The sequence below is a fragment of the Condylostylus longicornis genome, unplaced genomic scaffold (genome assembly GCF_029603195.1).
Source record: "Condylostylus longicornis isolate FDR11 unplaced genomic scaffold, ASM2960319v2 ptg000027l, whole genome shotgun sequence".
In the NCBI taxonomy this organism is placed as follows: domain Eukaryota; kingdom Metazoa; phylum Arthropoda; class Insecta; order Diptera; family Dolichopodidae; genus Condylostylus; species Condylostylus longicornis.
The window spans coordinates 7,427,235-7,441,450 of NW_026577996.1; the positions used below are offsets into that span (position 1 = coordinate 7,427,235).

Genomic DNA, 14,216 nt, shown 5'->3' on the forward strand with positions numbered 1-14,216 from the left:
ATTGAATTAATTGGGGTTTTAAATTCATTTGTAAAATAGCTCGTGTAATCTTCGGATAATTTCGTCTTCTTTTCAATTTTATTTTTATATTGGGTAATTTAGGTTTTAAATATCAAATTCAACTGGTAGTATTTTGAAAGCGATAATTCAAAAAATTATATACAAGCATACGCGTATATACACATAAAACAAATAATGCACATATTTATTAAAATATGTATGTATGTATATTTTAAATTTTATTTATTTGCACATACGTACATAGTATTTTTTCTAACCAAATCAACCAGTAGTCTTAACTATAATATTCCCTTTCAATACAACAGCAAAATTTTATTTCTTTATGTTTGCCATCTCTATACTAAATTATGTTCTATATTTATTTCTACTATTTATTTATATGTGTATATCATAAATATGAGTTGTTCTCCTATCGTATTGAAATTCTTTTGTTTTACATGTTCATTTTCACTAACACCATAAAAAACTTACATACCCAAACATATTATATAGTACCTACAAACATATAGTATGCCAATAAATTTTATGAATGGATTTAAGCATAAGCCGGCTTCGCTTATTTTCTACTAAATCATAATTATTTCACAGTACATACATACACAACTATGGTTAAAAATTTGAAAGGTACAATGATGGTAAAGCAACAATCACTCTGAAAAAGTTAAGTGAAAGCACAAATCAATTTATTGTGTTTCGAGTATCAGTGTAAAATGTCTAGACTAAAATTAATTGAGTTGCCAAAAATTAAGTTAAGTTAAAATTGTTATACAAATTTTATTTATTTGACAAAAATAGAAATTTAAAAATTAAATAGCAGGAATATGGCCAAAAATTTAAAATTAAATATCTGTATACCTATTTTTGTATATGTAGGTATGTGTTTATATATTTGCATGCAGAAATAATTTAATTTGGTGCACATGCACTTATAATATACATACCTATGTGTACAAATTTGAAAAGCAAATACGTATAAAATGTAAAAAGAACTGTTATAATTGCAATTGATTGTTCAACCCTTTTGACACTTGACATTGTATGTTTTCCGTTAACTGAATAGAATTTCAGAAGGCAGCTACAGTTTACAATTTTCCGAATAAACATACATACATACATGCATATATACTTTTATAAATGTAAATTTTTTGTTACCGCACAATAAATAATGTTATACCTTTTTTTTTTATTTCCCCTCAAAGTGTATTGATTATTATGATGTCATAGAGAATCATTCGAATTTCCCTATTAAATAATTGATAAAATGAGGTGATTTTAATCGTGTTGTTTTGTCGTTACAACGACGACCTATTGTATTAAAAATGCATGTATAAATGGGTGTATAATACTTGTAGTATACATGCATAATATTTTGAAATTGAGGTTATTTTTGCGGTTTTTTTAAAGAAAATTTTTTGTTTTTCTTTTTGTAGGTAAATATTATGTACCTGTACATATTTTATTCAAGTATATATGGATGTAGGGTATGGATATAGGGTATATAAAAAGTTACCTATGAGGAATGTGGTATAAATTTTTAACTCTTCTAAATTTATTTGTAAAAGACTCGTAAAGAACTACGATATAATATATGCCATTATTTTACTTGCATATGAACTTAAGATAAATTTGAATTTATTTGATTTAATACATTTATTTGACGTTAGGGTTTCGTCAACTTATGTATTTATGTAGTACATATGTATGTACATTCGCATATATGTATAAGTCGAAATTTAAAAATTTTTATTTGTGTTGTTTAGATCTATTCAATAACCATAGACTCTTATAATGTAGAGAATAAAGATGTCTTTGGCAATAACTCTGGTGACTCATATACTAATACCCGTGTTCACACGACGTGCTTTGTATTAATGTTTCATATACATTTCATTTCACCTGCCTACAAAGCTTATTGGAAAATGAAATATATATCAACCATTGATGTAAAAGTCGTCGATTTGCCGTTGAAATTAGAAACGACTGTCTACAATATCCTAAAGTTCAGAAAAATATTGTTATATGCAGGTATGCCACATACCACAATGTTTTATATGAAAAATAATTAATATAGTAGAATAAAATTTTTTTTTCAACTTTAATTTTATGACATACTTTAAGTTTTTACCTGCATTTTATGTATGTAGCTACATAATTTGTAACCTTGACCGAACATATACATAAACGTACATATTTAGGTATTCGCAAACACAAATATGCATGAATATATTTACTTTCAATGCCACTGTTAAAACAGTCACTAAAAATTAATCTTAAAAAATTTGTGTTGCCGCTATTGAATTCTCAATATTATGGAAAACGGAACAAGATTTGAATTGCAACATTTCTAAAAAAAATATAAAATATTTTAAATACAAGATATGTATATATATGTATGTATCTATGTTTAGCTGTTTATAATATTTCTATACCGACACTCTTAATTAATTCTCACTATTTATTTTTTAGATATGCATAAGTACTTGTTTAAAGTAATAAATTATGTAATAAAAAAAGGTTAACGAGTTTATTAAGTCAAATTAAGTTTATTTTATCGTAAAAATTATTGAACTCTTTAAAACTAAATGCTGTTTACCTATAGATGTGTACATAAATGAATACAAACTGACAAATTAATAACAAATTAACAATAAAATTCAAAAGTTTATGAAAACTTAAAATAATGATCGTGGTTTTAGATCGCAGTCACTTAACACTTACATATGTATATGTACATAAATACATGCATACGTAAGTACTTACAATTTACAAATGAAAATCAAGCACAATACATACATAGGTACATACTTTTTATATTGTTTGAAAATTGTAAACAATGATTTAACTTTATTAAAAAAAATGTTTATAGTAAATTATAATTAAAAGCTAAGGAATCTGAGTTCAAAGATTTTTTAATTACTAGTATCAGGATCGAGTTACAAAATTTTTAAAATTTAAATCCAAAAATTGCAGCCGGAGTCATATTAAAATTTGAAATTTACTAGAGACTAAGTTGCAGTCGAAAATTTTTATGAACGATATAGTGATATTCGGCAAATCTCGCTGTTATATCTCATTTCCTGAACCATTGCGACAAACCAGATGTATAAGACAGCAAAACAGATTTCAAATTATCAAAACATTGGTTAACAAAGCAAGATAAACATAATCTTCTGGCATAAATACATATACATATATTTACTACAAGAATAACATAATTTTCTTAAAAATATTATTGAAAAATTAACTTGTCAGATTTTTATAATAACCTACTTGTATAAATTTCAAAATTATCAAAAATCATTTGTAGTAGTGATGCTACTCCCATATAAAATAAAAGTTACAACTTTGTTTAATTTCAATATTTTTTGATTTATTTTATTTTGATTTTTTGCACATTAACTCATACATTCAACATGTACGAGTATGTATACGTAAGTTTACTATTTATAAAAAAAAAAGAGTAAAAAAAAATCGTATGTTCCTCACGTGTTTTGATATTTAAACCTACCTATAAAATTACATTTAATATTTATGTATGTATGTGTATGTAAATATCTACATTTTGTGTACTTACTTATGTGTGATACCGCAAAGAATCACATTGAATGCGAAATATGTACAATTACATAAGTTGTATGAAAAATTCCCCCCTGTGTAAACGTCTTCGTTCAATCTTAAAAATATTACTGTGAAGTAGTTTTCATGTCATTTAGTTTTCATGTTTCAATGAAAATTTTATAATGCTTATGTCAATTTTTTTGTTTCACCGGTAATGTAGTACAACATAAAGGGGGAATATTGTGTCAAATATCGTACTATTCTTTTTCTAAGCCGTAAGGTAAAATTCATAAATACTATTGCGGTCATAAATTTCTGTTTTTTTGTACATGTGCATGTAGTTATACACATTTTTTATGTGGTTTGATATATTAGATATTATATGGATAATTAGAATTTTAACGAACTGTACATACATATATACATAAGTGCACATACATATATAAACATATAAAAAAATTGTGGTAATTCGCACGAATTTGTGTGTATGCATTTATAAAATTTTATAAAATTTTTATCAAAATTCAATCAAATCAAACAAAGTTCATACTAACAATGTTTGATATCTATAGAATAGTACCTGGCTTAGTTAATTCCGTGAGTTTTGACGTTATTATAAAACAAATGTACTGTAAATGTAAAAAGTAATAATTACTAGTACAAGAACTTGGAATGTCAAAAATATTCAATTAATTTTTTTGGAAATTTTAGTATTTTTACTTTCAATTTCTTCTTGAGTTGGTCTTAAATTCTTGAAATTTCTGAAATTTTCGAATAGACAAAAAATATTAAAATTTTTTCATTCAAAAATCGAAAGCATTAATCAAATTTTTATTATTAGTTTCCAATTGCTAATCGATTTTGAAATAAAATTCTCTAAAATGGAAATCTATATTTATTTTATGCTTAAATTACAATAATCGATTAATTTTTCCCTTCAAACTATGTAAATATTATTGTAAGCACATAACCTTGTAATTTTATTTAAATAATGTTTTGTGTAAAATATGTATAACACACTTACATAATATGTAGTAATAAAATTATGTATAAATAGTGAAACGTTTGTTTTGACGTCAATTAAACACAAAAAAAAATAAAGTTTAAATTGCATATGTAGTTGCAGAATATTTCAGCACATCGACACCATTGATAAGATTGCAGCAATTTTTTTAAATAGCTACAAAAACTAGTAGCTACTTGCAAAAATTTTTATTTTTTTCCCCCCTTCCAGTTAATCTATTTCTATTATTATTAATAAGTATAATAGAATTCATTTTATTTATAACTCTTATATATAGCAAATATGGATCACCTTATTCAAGTATAATAGATAATAAAAAAAAAAACATAATTTTTGTTATCATAAAATTTCATCGCAACAATTTGGAACAGCTGATGTTGCAAAAACAATAACAAATTTATTAAGAAATCGAAAAATGAATGTTTTTTTTTTGTGTTTATTATTGAAAAACAGTGAAACTCAAATTAAATAAAAAAAAATTATATTTAGCTACTCGTCACTAGATGGCTAGGAAAGAAATGACAAAAATGACAATATTTTAATGTCGAACATGACTATAAGGTGAAGTAGAACGCCTTTCAAACGCGTTAATGGAGAATCCAATTGGCCCTTTTACAATTGCGGACATTGTTTATATGAATTTAGATGTATTTGATCACTTCATTTCTATAAAAATTTGAGTTGGCGAATAAGAAAGCATATTTTCGTTCACTTTCACTTATATATAAAGTTTTGTACCATTCTCAAAATCAGAGAATTACAAAAACAACTCTAACATTTAAAAAGTTTGCTCTACTTTCATAGAAGTGATATAAAAGATGTCAGACAACTCATTTATTGAAAAATAATTATCCTCAATATTTTTTAGTTATATAACAACAGTTAATAGCTTGATTTTGTAAATTTCCCATTTAATGGAGTTTTGCTGTAATATTTATACCTCGGCTTGGATTAAGTTGCCGTTATTTTTTTTATAATTCAAGGTGGTAAAATCACGCCAATCAATAATGTACGCAAGCTTATAGAGAGTTTTTATTATAGGTTAGTATGTGAACAAAATTTCACATATTTATTAGATTAGTGTACAATATATTAAAAATATTAATATTATTTGGTATATTAGGTATACATATGAATATGTATACATATGCATACATACGTAAATGTTCGTTGATTAAGTATAAGCACATTTATATTGTTACTTAATAGAAAAAAAATTTAATAATAGATTAAAAGGTTTTAAAAAGTTGCGATAATTCACAATTATTATAAAAAGTGCTTTTCGTTTTTTATTTAATTGCGTACTTACTTATAGTTATTGTATAATGTACATTATTTTCATTATAGTAAGAAATAATTTTAAATTATAAAATTATATTTAATTTAATATAATTTTATACCGTTACTTTCATAAATCAATTTTACAATTAAATTAACAATTTATTGTTATTTAATTTGACAACATGATTATGTTATGTAAGTGCGATTTTAAAATAATTGCTCATTTTGGCATATTTTAGCATAAATACATATTGACAGATTAATGACATTTGAAAATAATTCAAAATGATATTTTTGAACAGTGCTTTTTGAGAACAGTTCAAAGACATTCAAATTATGTCCGACACCACGTATCTTTTAGTTAAAATTTTTATTTTAGGTTATAAAATTACATTAATGCCCATAAACTGCTGTATATCCACGAATTTTCTAAAAACTAATTAAGCAGATCGTGGTGAAAACAAAGAAGAACTTGAAAAGAACACTCACACACAAATGCAATTCTAAATATACTTATGTATGTGTATATACATAAATATTATTAAAAATTATCAATTATCAATTACATAATAAGTAAGAATGAAACAACAAAAAAAATAAAACAAACTTAATAAAAATAAATTTGTTATTAATCTCTGTTCTTGACAGTGAAAATATTTTGAAATTTTTTTTTATAACCAGGTATGGGTATATATGTATTTATACGGGTATATATATGTTTGTATATGTTCATCTAGATTCTAGGCAAATATTATTTTTGAGTTTTTGAAAAAAATTTGAATACTGCTGATATGAATTGGATTAAAAAATAAATTTTAATATTAATTAATCAATTGCTAATAAGTTAACACAGTCAGTCAGCCCTTGAATACAAAATTATTGCTAATAAAAAATTGTTACTAACAAAAATGTCGAAAATCAGGTTAGTTAGTAAATTACACATTGTTGTATTTTTCATCTTGTGCAGTACCATTTTCAAAGTTATATATGAATTATACTGCAACAGACTTACCGTATATGTGATATTGAGTTGAATAAATGAAAAAATGTTAAAAATGCAATTACTTATTTTGAAATAAATATTATTATACTTAAAATAATAAAACTGTGTATGGGTAGGGTTAAATTCAAACAACATTTTAAACAATATATAGTTAATTATTTAGTTTCAAAGAAAATTAAAAATTCAAATTATGCAGCTAGTATGTAAACAAATAAGTAATTGCATATAAGTAGGAAAAAAAGAATGCTTTAGAATTGTTTTTACTTTACTTTGTTTGATTGACAAGATAAATAAAGCCTGCTACAATAAATTGTTTAAAAACGAATGCATTTCATATTATTTTATCTCAAGTTTCCAGTAATATTATACATTATATAGCAGGTTAATTATCTTGTGGTGCACTTCATCTTCTCTCACTGATAAAAATAAATATTAATTGTATGATGACAGCGCAAAAAGCAGAATTTGAAAATTCTATTTATAAAATACAAATATACTCTTTACAATAATAATCTTTTACTTCCGGTTCTTTTCATAAATTAAGAATTAAAATTTTTTCTTATTATTAAACAAACCATTTCATTTATTAAAATGTATATACATATATAATAAAATCGAATTAAAAATTTATTGAATATTTTTAAAACAAAGATTCGTGAATATATTAAAAATAATTATGCAAATATATTATTTAAATTAAATTAAAGAAATTTCCATTACGTACGCGAATATAGTAAAAATACTACACTGTAAATATATAGTACAAACTTGTTTATTATAACGACATGGTAACATTATAAAATTTTAAGTTTATGGTTTAGTAACCTAAATTTTTTATAATATGAAAAAACTTGTTTTCAAATTTAAATTTTAACATAAAAATTTGCAATAAAACAACGCCAAACAAACTGACATAGAAATCTAGTATACATACATATAATTTGTAGCATAAAGTATCAAATTTAAATTGACTAAATTAGCGTTAATACTTAATTATTTATAAAATATCGCCATAATTCGTATTATGTTAGATTTTTATTTATAGATAGGCTTACAAAATTGAATACTTTACCCTGCATATGCCAGCACATTGAAATGTCAAATCAAAGACGTAATATTTAGTCAAATTTTTTATATGACAGAAATATCTGTCAAACTTGATGTGTTGCATATTAAATTATATTTTTAAATTTATTAATATTCAAACACATGTAATACATCAAGTGTCATTAATATGTCAAATAATTTTCGAAGTATCCTTTCAAAACACTTGCACATTTCAGTTTCTCTTAAATATTTTTTTTTAAATTTTGTTTCCATATATCGTAATACCGAAAGGTAATTGTACTTTCTAATATATTGCAAAAAGACAGACAAAATAAAAGAAAAAATTTAATAAAATTAAAATTAAATTCAATAACAAAACAGTACAATTCTTTTACTCTCATAACAACACTATATTATTGTTTATAAGTGAGTAAAAATGTAGTGACCATTATAACATGATGGTTGTATTACCGTTATGAATTTAATTATAAACAAAATGTGAAAAATTAAAAATTACATCAAATCTTTAGAAATTCACCAACAATTGATCCAAAATGATACATTTATATTATTTATAAAATAAAATAATAATTAAAAACACAAAATTAACAAACATATTTTTTATATAGCAGAGACCCAAACCTACTTTCTAAAGTATTACTTTTATATTAAATAGTTTGAAATCAAACCTAATGAACTGAAAATTATTTGAAATTGTATTAATCTGAATACAGAAATTCAGTTTGCGAGACTATAAATTTGCAAAGCAGTAAGTATAGGGTAAACTAAAAATCGTCTATGATTAGGAAAGCTGCTAAAAAATTCAAATTTTAATTGAGGTAATGATATTTCATTAAATTCTAATTAATTTTTAAAAAATCAAGTAAGCTCATCCATTTTATAACAATTTTTTATAGTTAATTAACAGAATGGTCGGTCAGGTAGAAGTTTGCTAAGTTTATAATACATTATGTAAGTGTTATAATTGAACCGTATAAGAATTATGAATATTGTTCTTTGAAAATAAAATGTAGTAATGGTTACAAATTTATTATAGAAATTTTGCTAACTTATTATACATATATATATATATATACAATTAAGTACAACTTATTGACCTTATGCTACTATAGCGCACATTTAATGCGATAAATCTATATATTAGAGAGTATATAGTTTTTCGAATGTCTAATAAATTAATATACAATAGGGTAACAAAAAGAAAATTGAATTGAAAATAAATAATTAAATATACATATTATGTATTAGTAGACATGTATATATATATACATTATAAAAGCTCTATAAAAAAATACTTGATTATGGGCTAAACTTGACTTCAAAATAATCAGATTTTTATTGTTTTCTTATTGGCTTTCTTTTTTTTTTTTGTTTTTTGTATAACTATAATATTTTTTATTTCACTTTTTTTTTTTATTATTGATGATTACCATTAGTTATTAGTTTAAATTTTTTACAATGTTAAAAATTTTTAGTCATTAGTGGACTCTCGGTTTGTTTGGTGGTCAAAAATTCGGATTAGTATCGCTTAAGAATTAATTTTTTTTTGTTTTCGGATTATTGGCTATAACTCTTATATAGTGCTATATAATAAATAATAATAACGTGTCATTAATATATTTTATTTAAATAAAATAAATTAATTAATTAATTTATTATTTTAATTATTTATTTAATTAAAATACAAAAAAAGAAAAGAAAAGGAATTCAGAAAATTTTTATTTGTGCATAATTTAAAAAATAAAGGGGACGAAGTACACAATACAATAAATTAGAGTTCATTTAACTGTTTCTTATTTATAAATGAAAATTTTAAAATAAATTTAAAATTGAATAAAAAAAAATTAATATAATTTTTTTTATGAAATTTTTGCAAAATTTTTATCAGGGTTGTGTTTTTTTTATTTCTGTAATCGATAAAATATTAATAATAATAAAATTCAAATAAAATAATTAAAAAAAAATAATTAATTATAATTTTAATTAAAATCATTTTTTTTTTTTTATTACAAACTAAAAAAAAAAATTCAGTGGAAGTGCATAATTTGGGTATTTTATATTTTAAAATTAAAAATTAATAAAAATTTTGAAATTAATAGAAATATACTAACACGAATGGGATTAATAATTATTAATTAAACTCTTTATATAAATTTTTAATATATTTTCAATAAAAAATTGTTATATATATATAAATGTTAATTAAATGAATTATTCGAATTCTTCATTATATAAATGGTTTACATCTTTTGTATCATCTCAAAATAATATTGAATTAACATCGTCATCAGGTTAGTTTCACTATTTTATAATACTGAATAATATTTTGTTGTAATATAACAGAAATATAAATGTATAACATTAGTACAGTTTTACCTAAACCTATAGTTTAATCTAAATTCGACTCAAAAAGGCTCCAATTTTAAGTCATAATTTCTATAATTTCAATAATTATGCAAAATTTCTTATTAATACTTATACGTCACAATCAAATTGCCAAAAAAATTTTCTCTAGAATATTATTAAAAATGTCAATTGTCACAGTGGGATGAAAATAATTACTTTTTGAAAATAATTTTAGCAATTTTTCGTTAATTACGTCACGGAAAATACGAATATTTTTATTCAATTAAAATTTAAAACAAAAAAAAAAATTTTTTTTTTTTTGGGTATGAAATTGATCCTGTTAATGAAGTTCGATGACATTTATATGAATAACTTTGTTGCTTATTTACTCTTTTGCTTGTTTTTTTCAAAATAACTCAATTAGTTTTTGTAATTATTTGGAAAATGGTAGAAGTAATTTTTTAAGGCAACAATTGGTTAGGCAAATATTTATACCTTAGAGATAATTAAACTATTATTAATGAGAGTGTGAAAATATTACATAAATTTTTTTGATGATTCCTTTCTCCTTTTCAAGGGCAAAAATATATTTGAAGGAATAACATAATGTACAATGACATAACAATGTCAAAATAATGATTAATTGATATAATGTTATGTGGCAACACTAAATACATCAATAATGTTGAAGTAAAATAAATTTGTAATTTAACAAAAAAATTATTTTTTGCTGCAAAATTTTGCAAATTTTCTCTGTTCAAAAAACTTCACTTTTACATAAAAACTATAATGACTTTCTATAAACTTTCTAAAAAAAAAATTTTCCGTATTATTAAATAAAAGTCCAAAGTATCAATTTTTTTTTGTTTTTTTACATAAAAAAAAATATTAATTATGTGAACATGTTTTGTTTCTTTCTACATTTTACAAATGTATACGTGATTCCTTTTCTATTGTTTTATAATCGTAATTTTGAAGTCTGATCGTAAACAAGGAAAATATTTGTTTTTTTTTTAAAATTAATTAATTTCTAAGCTATAGAAAATTCTTTTATAAATTTTTATTTATTTTTATGAAAATTTAATTTTTAATACAATAATTTTAATTTTCTTATTTGAACAATTATAAATATTTATTTTAAATACCTATAAGTCATAAATATTAATTTTTCTTATTTCTGATAAACAACTTTTGACGTGTGGTAATTATTCAATTATGAATTTATTTTAAAATATTGTTGAAATTTGATAAAACAAAATAATTTTCCGATATATATTACGTATTAAGGGTAATTTTGAATTTAAAGGATTAAGTATTTTGTTTTTAAATAAAAAATATGTAGAATGTGTTGCAATTAAGTTCAATGAGAGAGAAAGATTTCCTATATTAAAACTACGTTATACGATATATCATTAATTAACTCGTTCTCAACACAAAATATAAATATGAGGGATTTGACATTTAATTATCTTTCACAAATATTAGGGCTATCTACCGGAATCTTTATATAAAATATTTACAATTATACTTTTTAATTTAGCCTGATATATAGTAAGGGTTCGATTAATACTTATCAACTAAAAATTTTTATAACCTAATAGTTTGACAGAAGGATATCATATCTTATTCACACTAACTTATTAATCATTATAAACATTGTGAATTTGTATCAATCTGATCATAAGTAATCTCTGCTTGTAATAGTATTGCCAACTAAGTGCATAATCATTTTACTATGTAATTTAAATCACTTAGTCTCAATTGCAGCGCTTCATTTCAAAATTTTGAAATTTTTCAAAACTTAAAATAGGATTAAGAAACTTCAAAATTATAATTTATGGTTTCTGTTTTCTCAATTTTTAATAATTTTTTGATTGTTAAAATGTTGACCTAAAATAAAAATTTGAAAATCACAAAAAAAAAAAATTTAAAACCTTAACTAAATTTAAAATGTTCAAATTGAATTCAAAGCCAAAACAAACAAAAAATACACAAATTTTTCTCATGAATTTTTTTTCTTATAATTTTAAAAGTAGTTTTGTATTTTATTTTTCTACTCGCTTAAAATTTTACTCAAAATGCATAACATTAAACTTTTTGTTGGACAACATTAAGGTCAATGAAAATTTTAAATTTTATAATTAATTTGAATTGAATTTTATGAATTAATAAAAATTACGAAAGAAATTTTGTTACTTATTGGTTTTTTATTCAAGAAAAAAATAATTTTTTTTGTTATTTCGATATTTACCTTGAACTTTGAAAGATGACTAGTTACTTAAGTAAATTAAGTTCATGGTACAAAAAAAAATGAGATGAAAATGAAAATATAATTTGGACAAAAAATCCAAATCTTAAAAAGAAATTTAATTTCTGTTTTTCAAAAAAAATTATTTATACGGGACCCAATCCAATTTAAATAAATTCTTTCTTTTGCTATCATTAGTTAAATGTTGAGTTATATCGGGATATCTCAAGTTTTATACTTGGAGCATGGATATTATAACAATAAGTCGCGAATAGCTTGGGGAGGAGTCCTCATGTGCCACTCGGTTCCTTTAAAATCTACAATCTACAAGTTAATACACCAATTGAATTTAATAAATTAAAAAATTCAATATTCCAAAAGATCGTAGCGTATCAAAAATATTATTATCTATTAAAAAAAAAAACGTGTTTCCATCCAATTAAATATTTGATCATAACAAATTTTCAAGTTTTCAATGTTTTATTGTCAAAACACTTTATAATTTCTTGGAAAAGTAAGCAAATTTTACCAAATTTTTAAAAATCCCAACAATTGTATTACCAATTTTCTGAATACTGACAAATTTCAAACTGAAACATTAAGCAATTTAGTATAAAGTTTGGTTCACTATGAAAATATTTTCTAAAATTTTCTAAAATCAAAAGTAACCAAATCAAATCCGAGATATTGAAGGATGAGAAACACAAAATAATTTTAATTAATACAAATTTTCTTTCATTTTTTTTTCGTTATTATATAAAGTTTATATAGACATACGGTAACACTTTAAACTTATTTTCTAATATTACAAGTAAAAAAAAAAAACAATATAAAAGTTTCTGGCTTGATTTAAAAAAAAAACAATAAAAAAAATGCAATAAAACTTAAATTTTAACTTAAAAATCTAAAAAAAAAATTTTTTTTTTTGGTATAAAGTAATTCATAATCGGAACATCATTAGTATAGTTTGGTAGATTCTAACCTCAAATTGAATTATTGAGGTTTTCTTTCTGCACATTTAAAAACATTTACTTATATTTGGTTTAGAGCCTTGACAACGTCTATTCCATGCAACCCATGCTTTAAATCCTTGTTGTTTTTTAATTAATTTTGCACATTTAACTGCTTTTGTAATATCATCAGTTAATAATTCATCACATGATAATTTACATTGATTATATGAACGATCACCATTCGAATTTTTACACCACCAACGATCATTTATTTGAAAAATACCCCAATCACGTGTACCATTACTATTTTTTTTACCAACTGTTGATGTTTCAAATTGTGATTCATATTTTGCCAAACATATCCAATCAGATAATTGTGATTTTGGTACACCCAAACGATACAATTCCTTTGCTAATGAACATTCATCGAATTTTTTACCATAAGTAATTTGTAATACTAACAATAATCCAAATGAAATTAATAAAAATTTAAAATTCATTTTAATATTTTTTTTTTTTTTTTTAATTTTCTATTTTAAAAATTCACTTATCGCTGATTTGAACAGCATTTAATACTAAAAATTTTCGTTTGATGTTCCAGTTTATATAGGGGTAAAAAAAAAAAAATTTTTTTTTATTTCAATTCAAAAGGGAATTTTTTTGGTCTCATTTTTTTTCTCCTTCTTTTGTTTGTTGTTGTTTTTTTTACAGTTT

At 22.4% G+C, this 14,216-nt stretch overlaps 2 protein-coding genes across 2 annotated transcripts in view; one reads left to right on the forward strand and one right to left on the reverse strand.

Annotated features, from left to right (window-relative positions):
- Positions 1–10,099: 10,099 nt before the first annotated feature.
- The window catches only part of LOC129607587 (acetyl-CoA carboxylase), a 34,658-nt gene continuing 30,541 nt past the window's right edge, over positions 10,100–14,216 (forward strand). The window contains exon 1 of the mRNA XM_055518682.1: positions 10,100–10,246. Within this exon, the coding sequence (XP_055374657.1) occupies positions 10,162–10,246 (85 nt within the window). The 5' untranslated portion in view covers positions 10,100–10,161. The remainder of the gene's footprint in view (positions 10,247–14,216) is intronic.
- LOC129607588 (inactive lysozyme 1A-like) lies at positions 13,228–14,052 on the reverse strand. The gene has a single exon (XM_055518683.1). It carries the CDS (start codon positions 14,000–14,002, stop codon positions 13,568–13,570), a length of 435 nt encoding a protein of 144 aa, XP_055374658.1. The 5' UTR covers positions 14,003–14,052; the 3' UTR covers positions 13,228–13,567.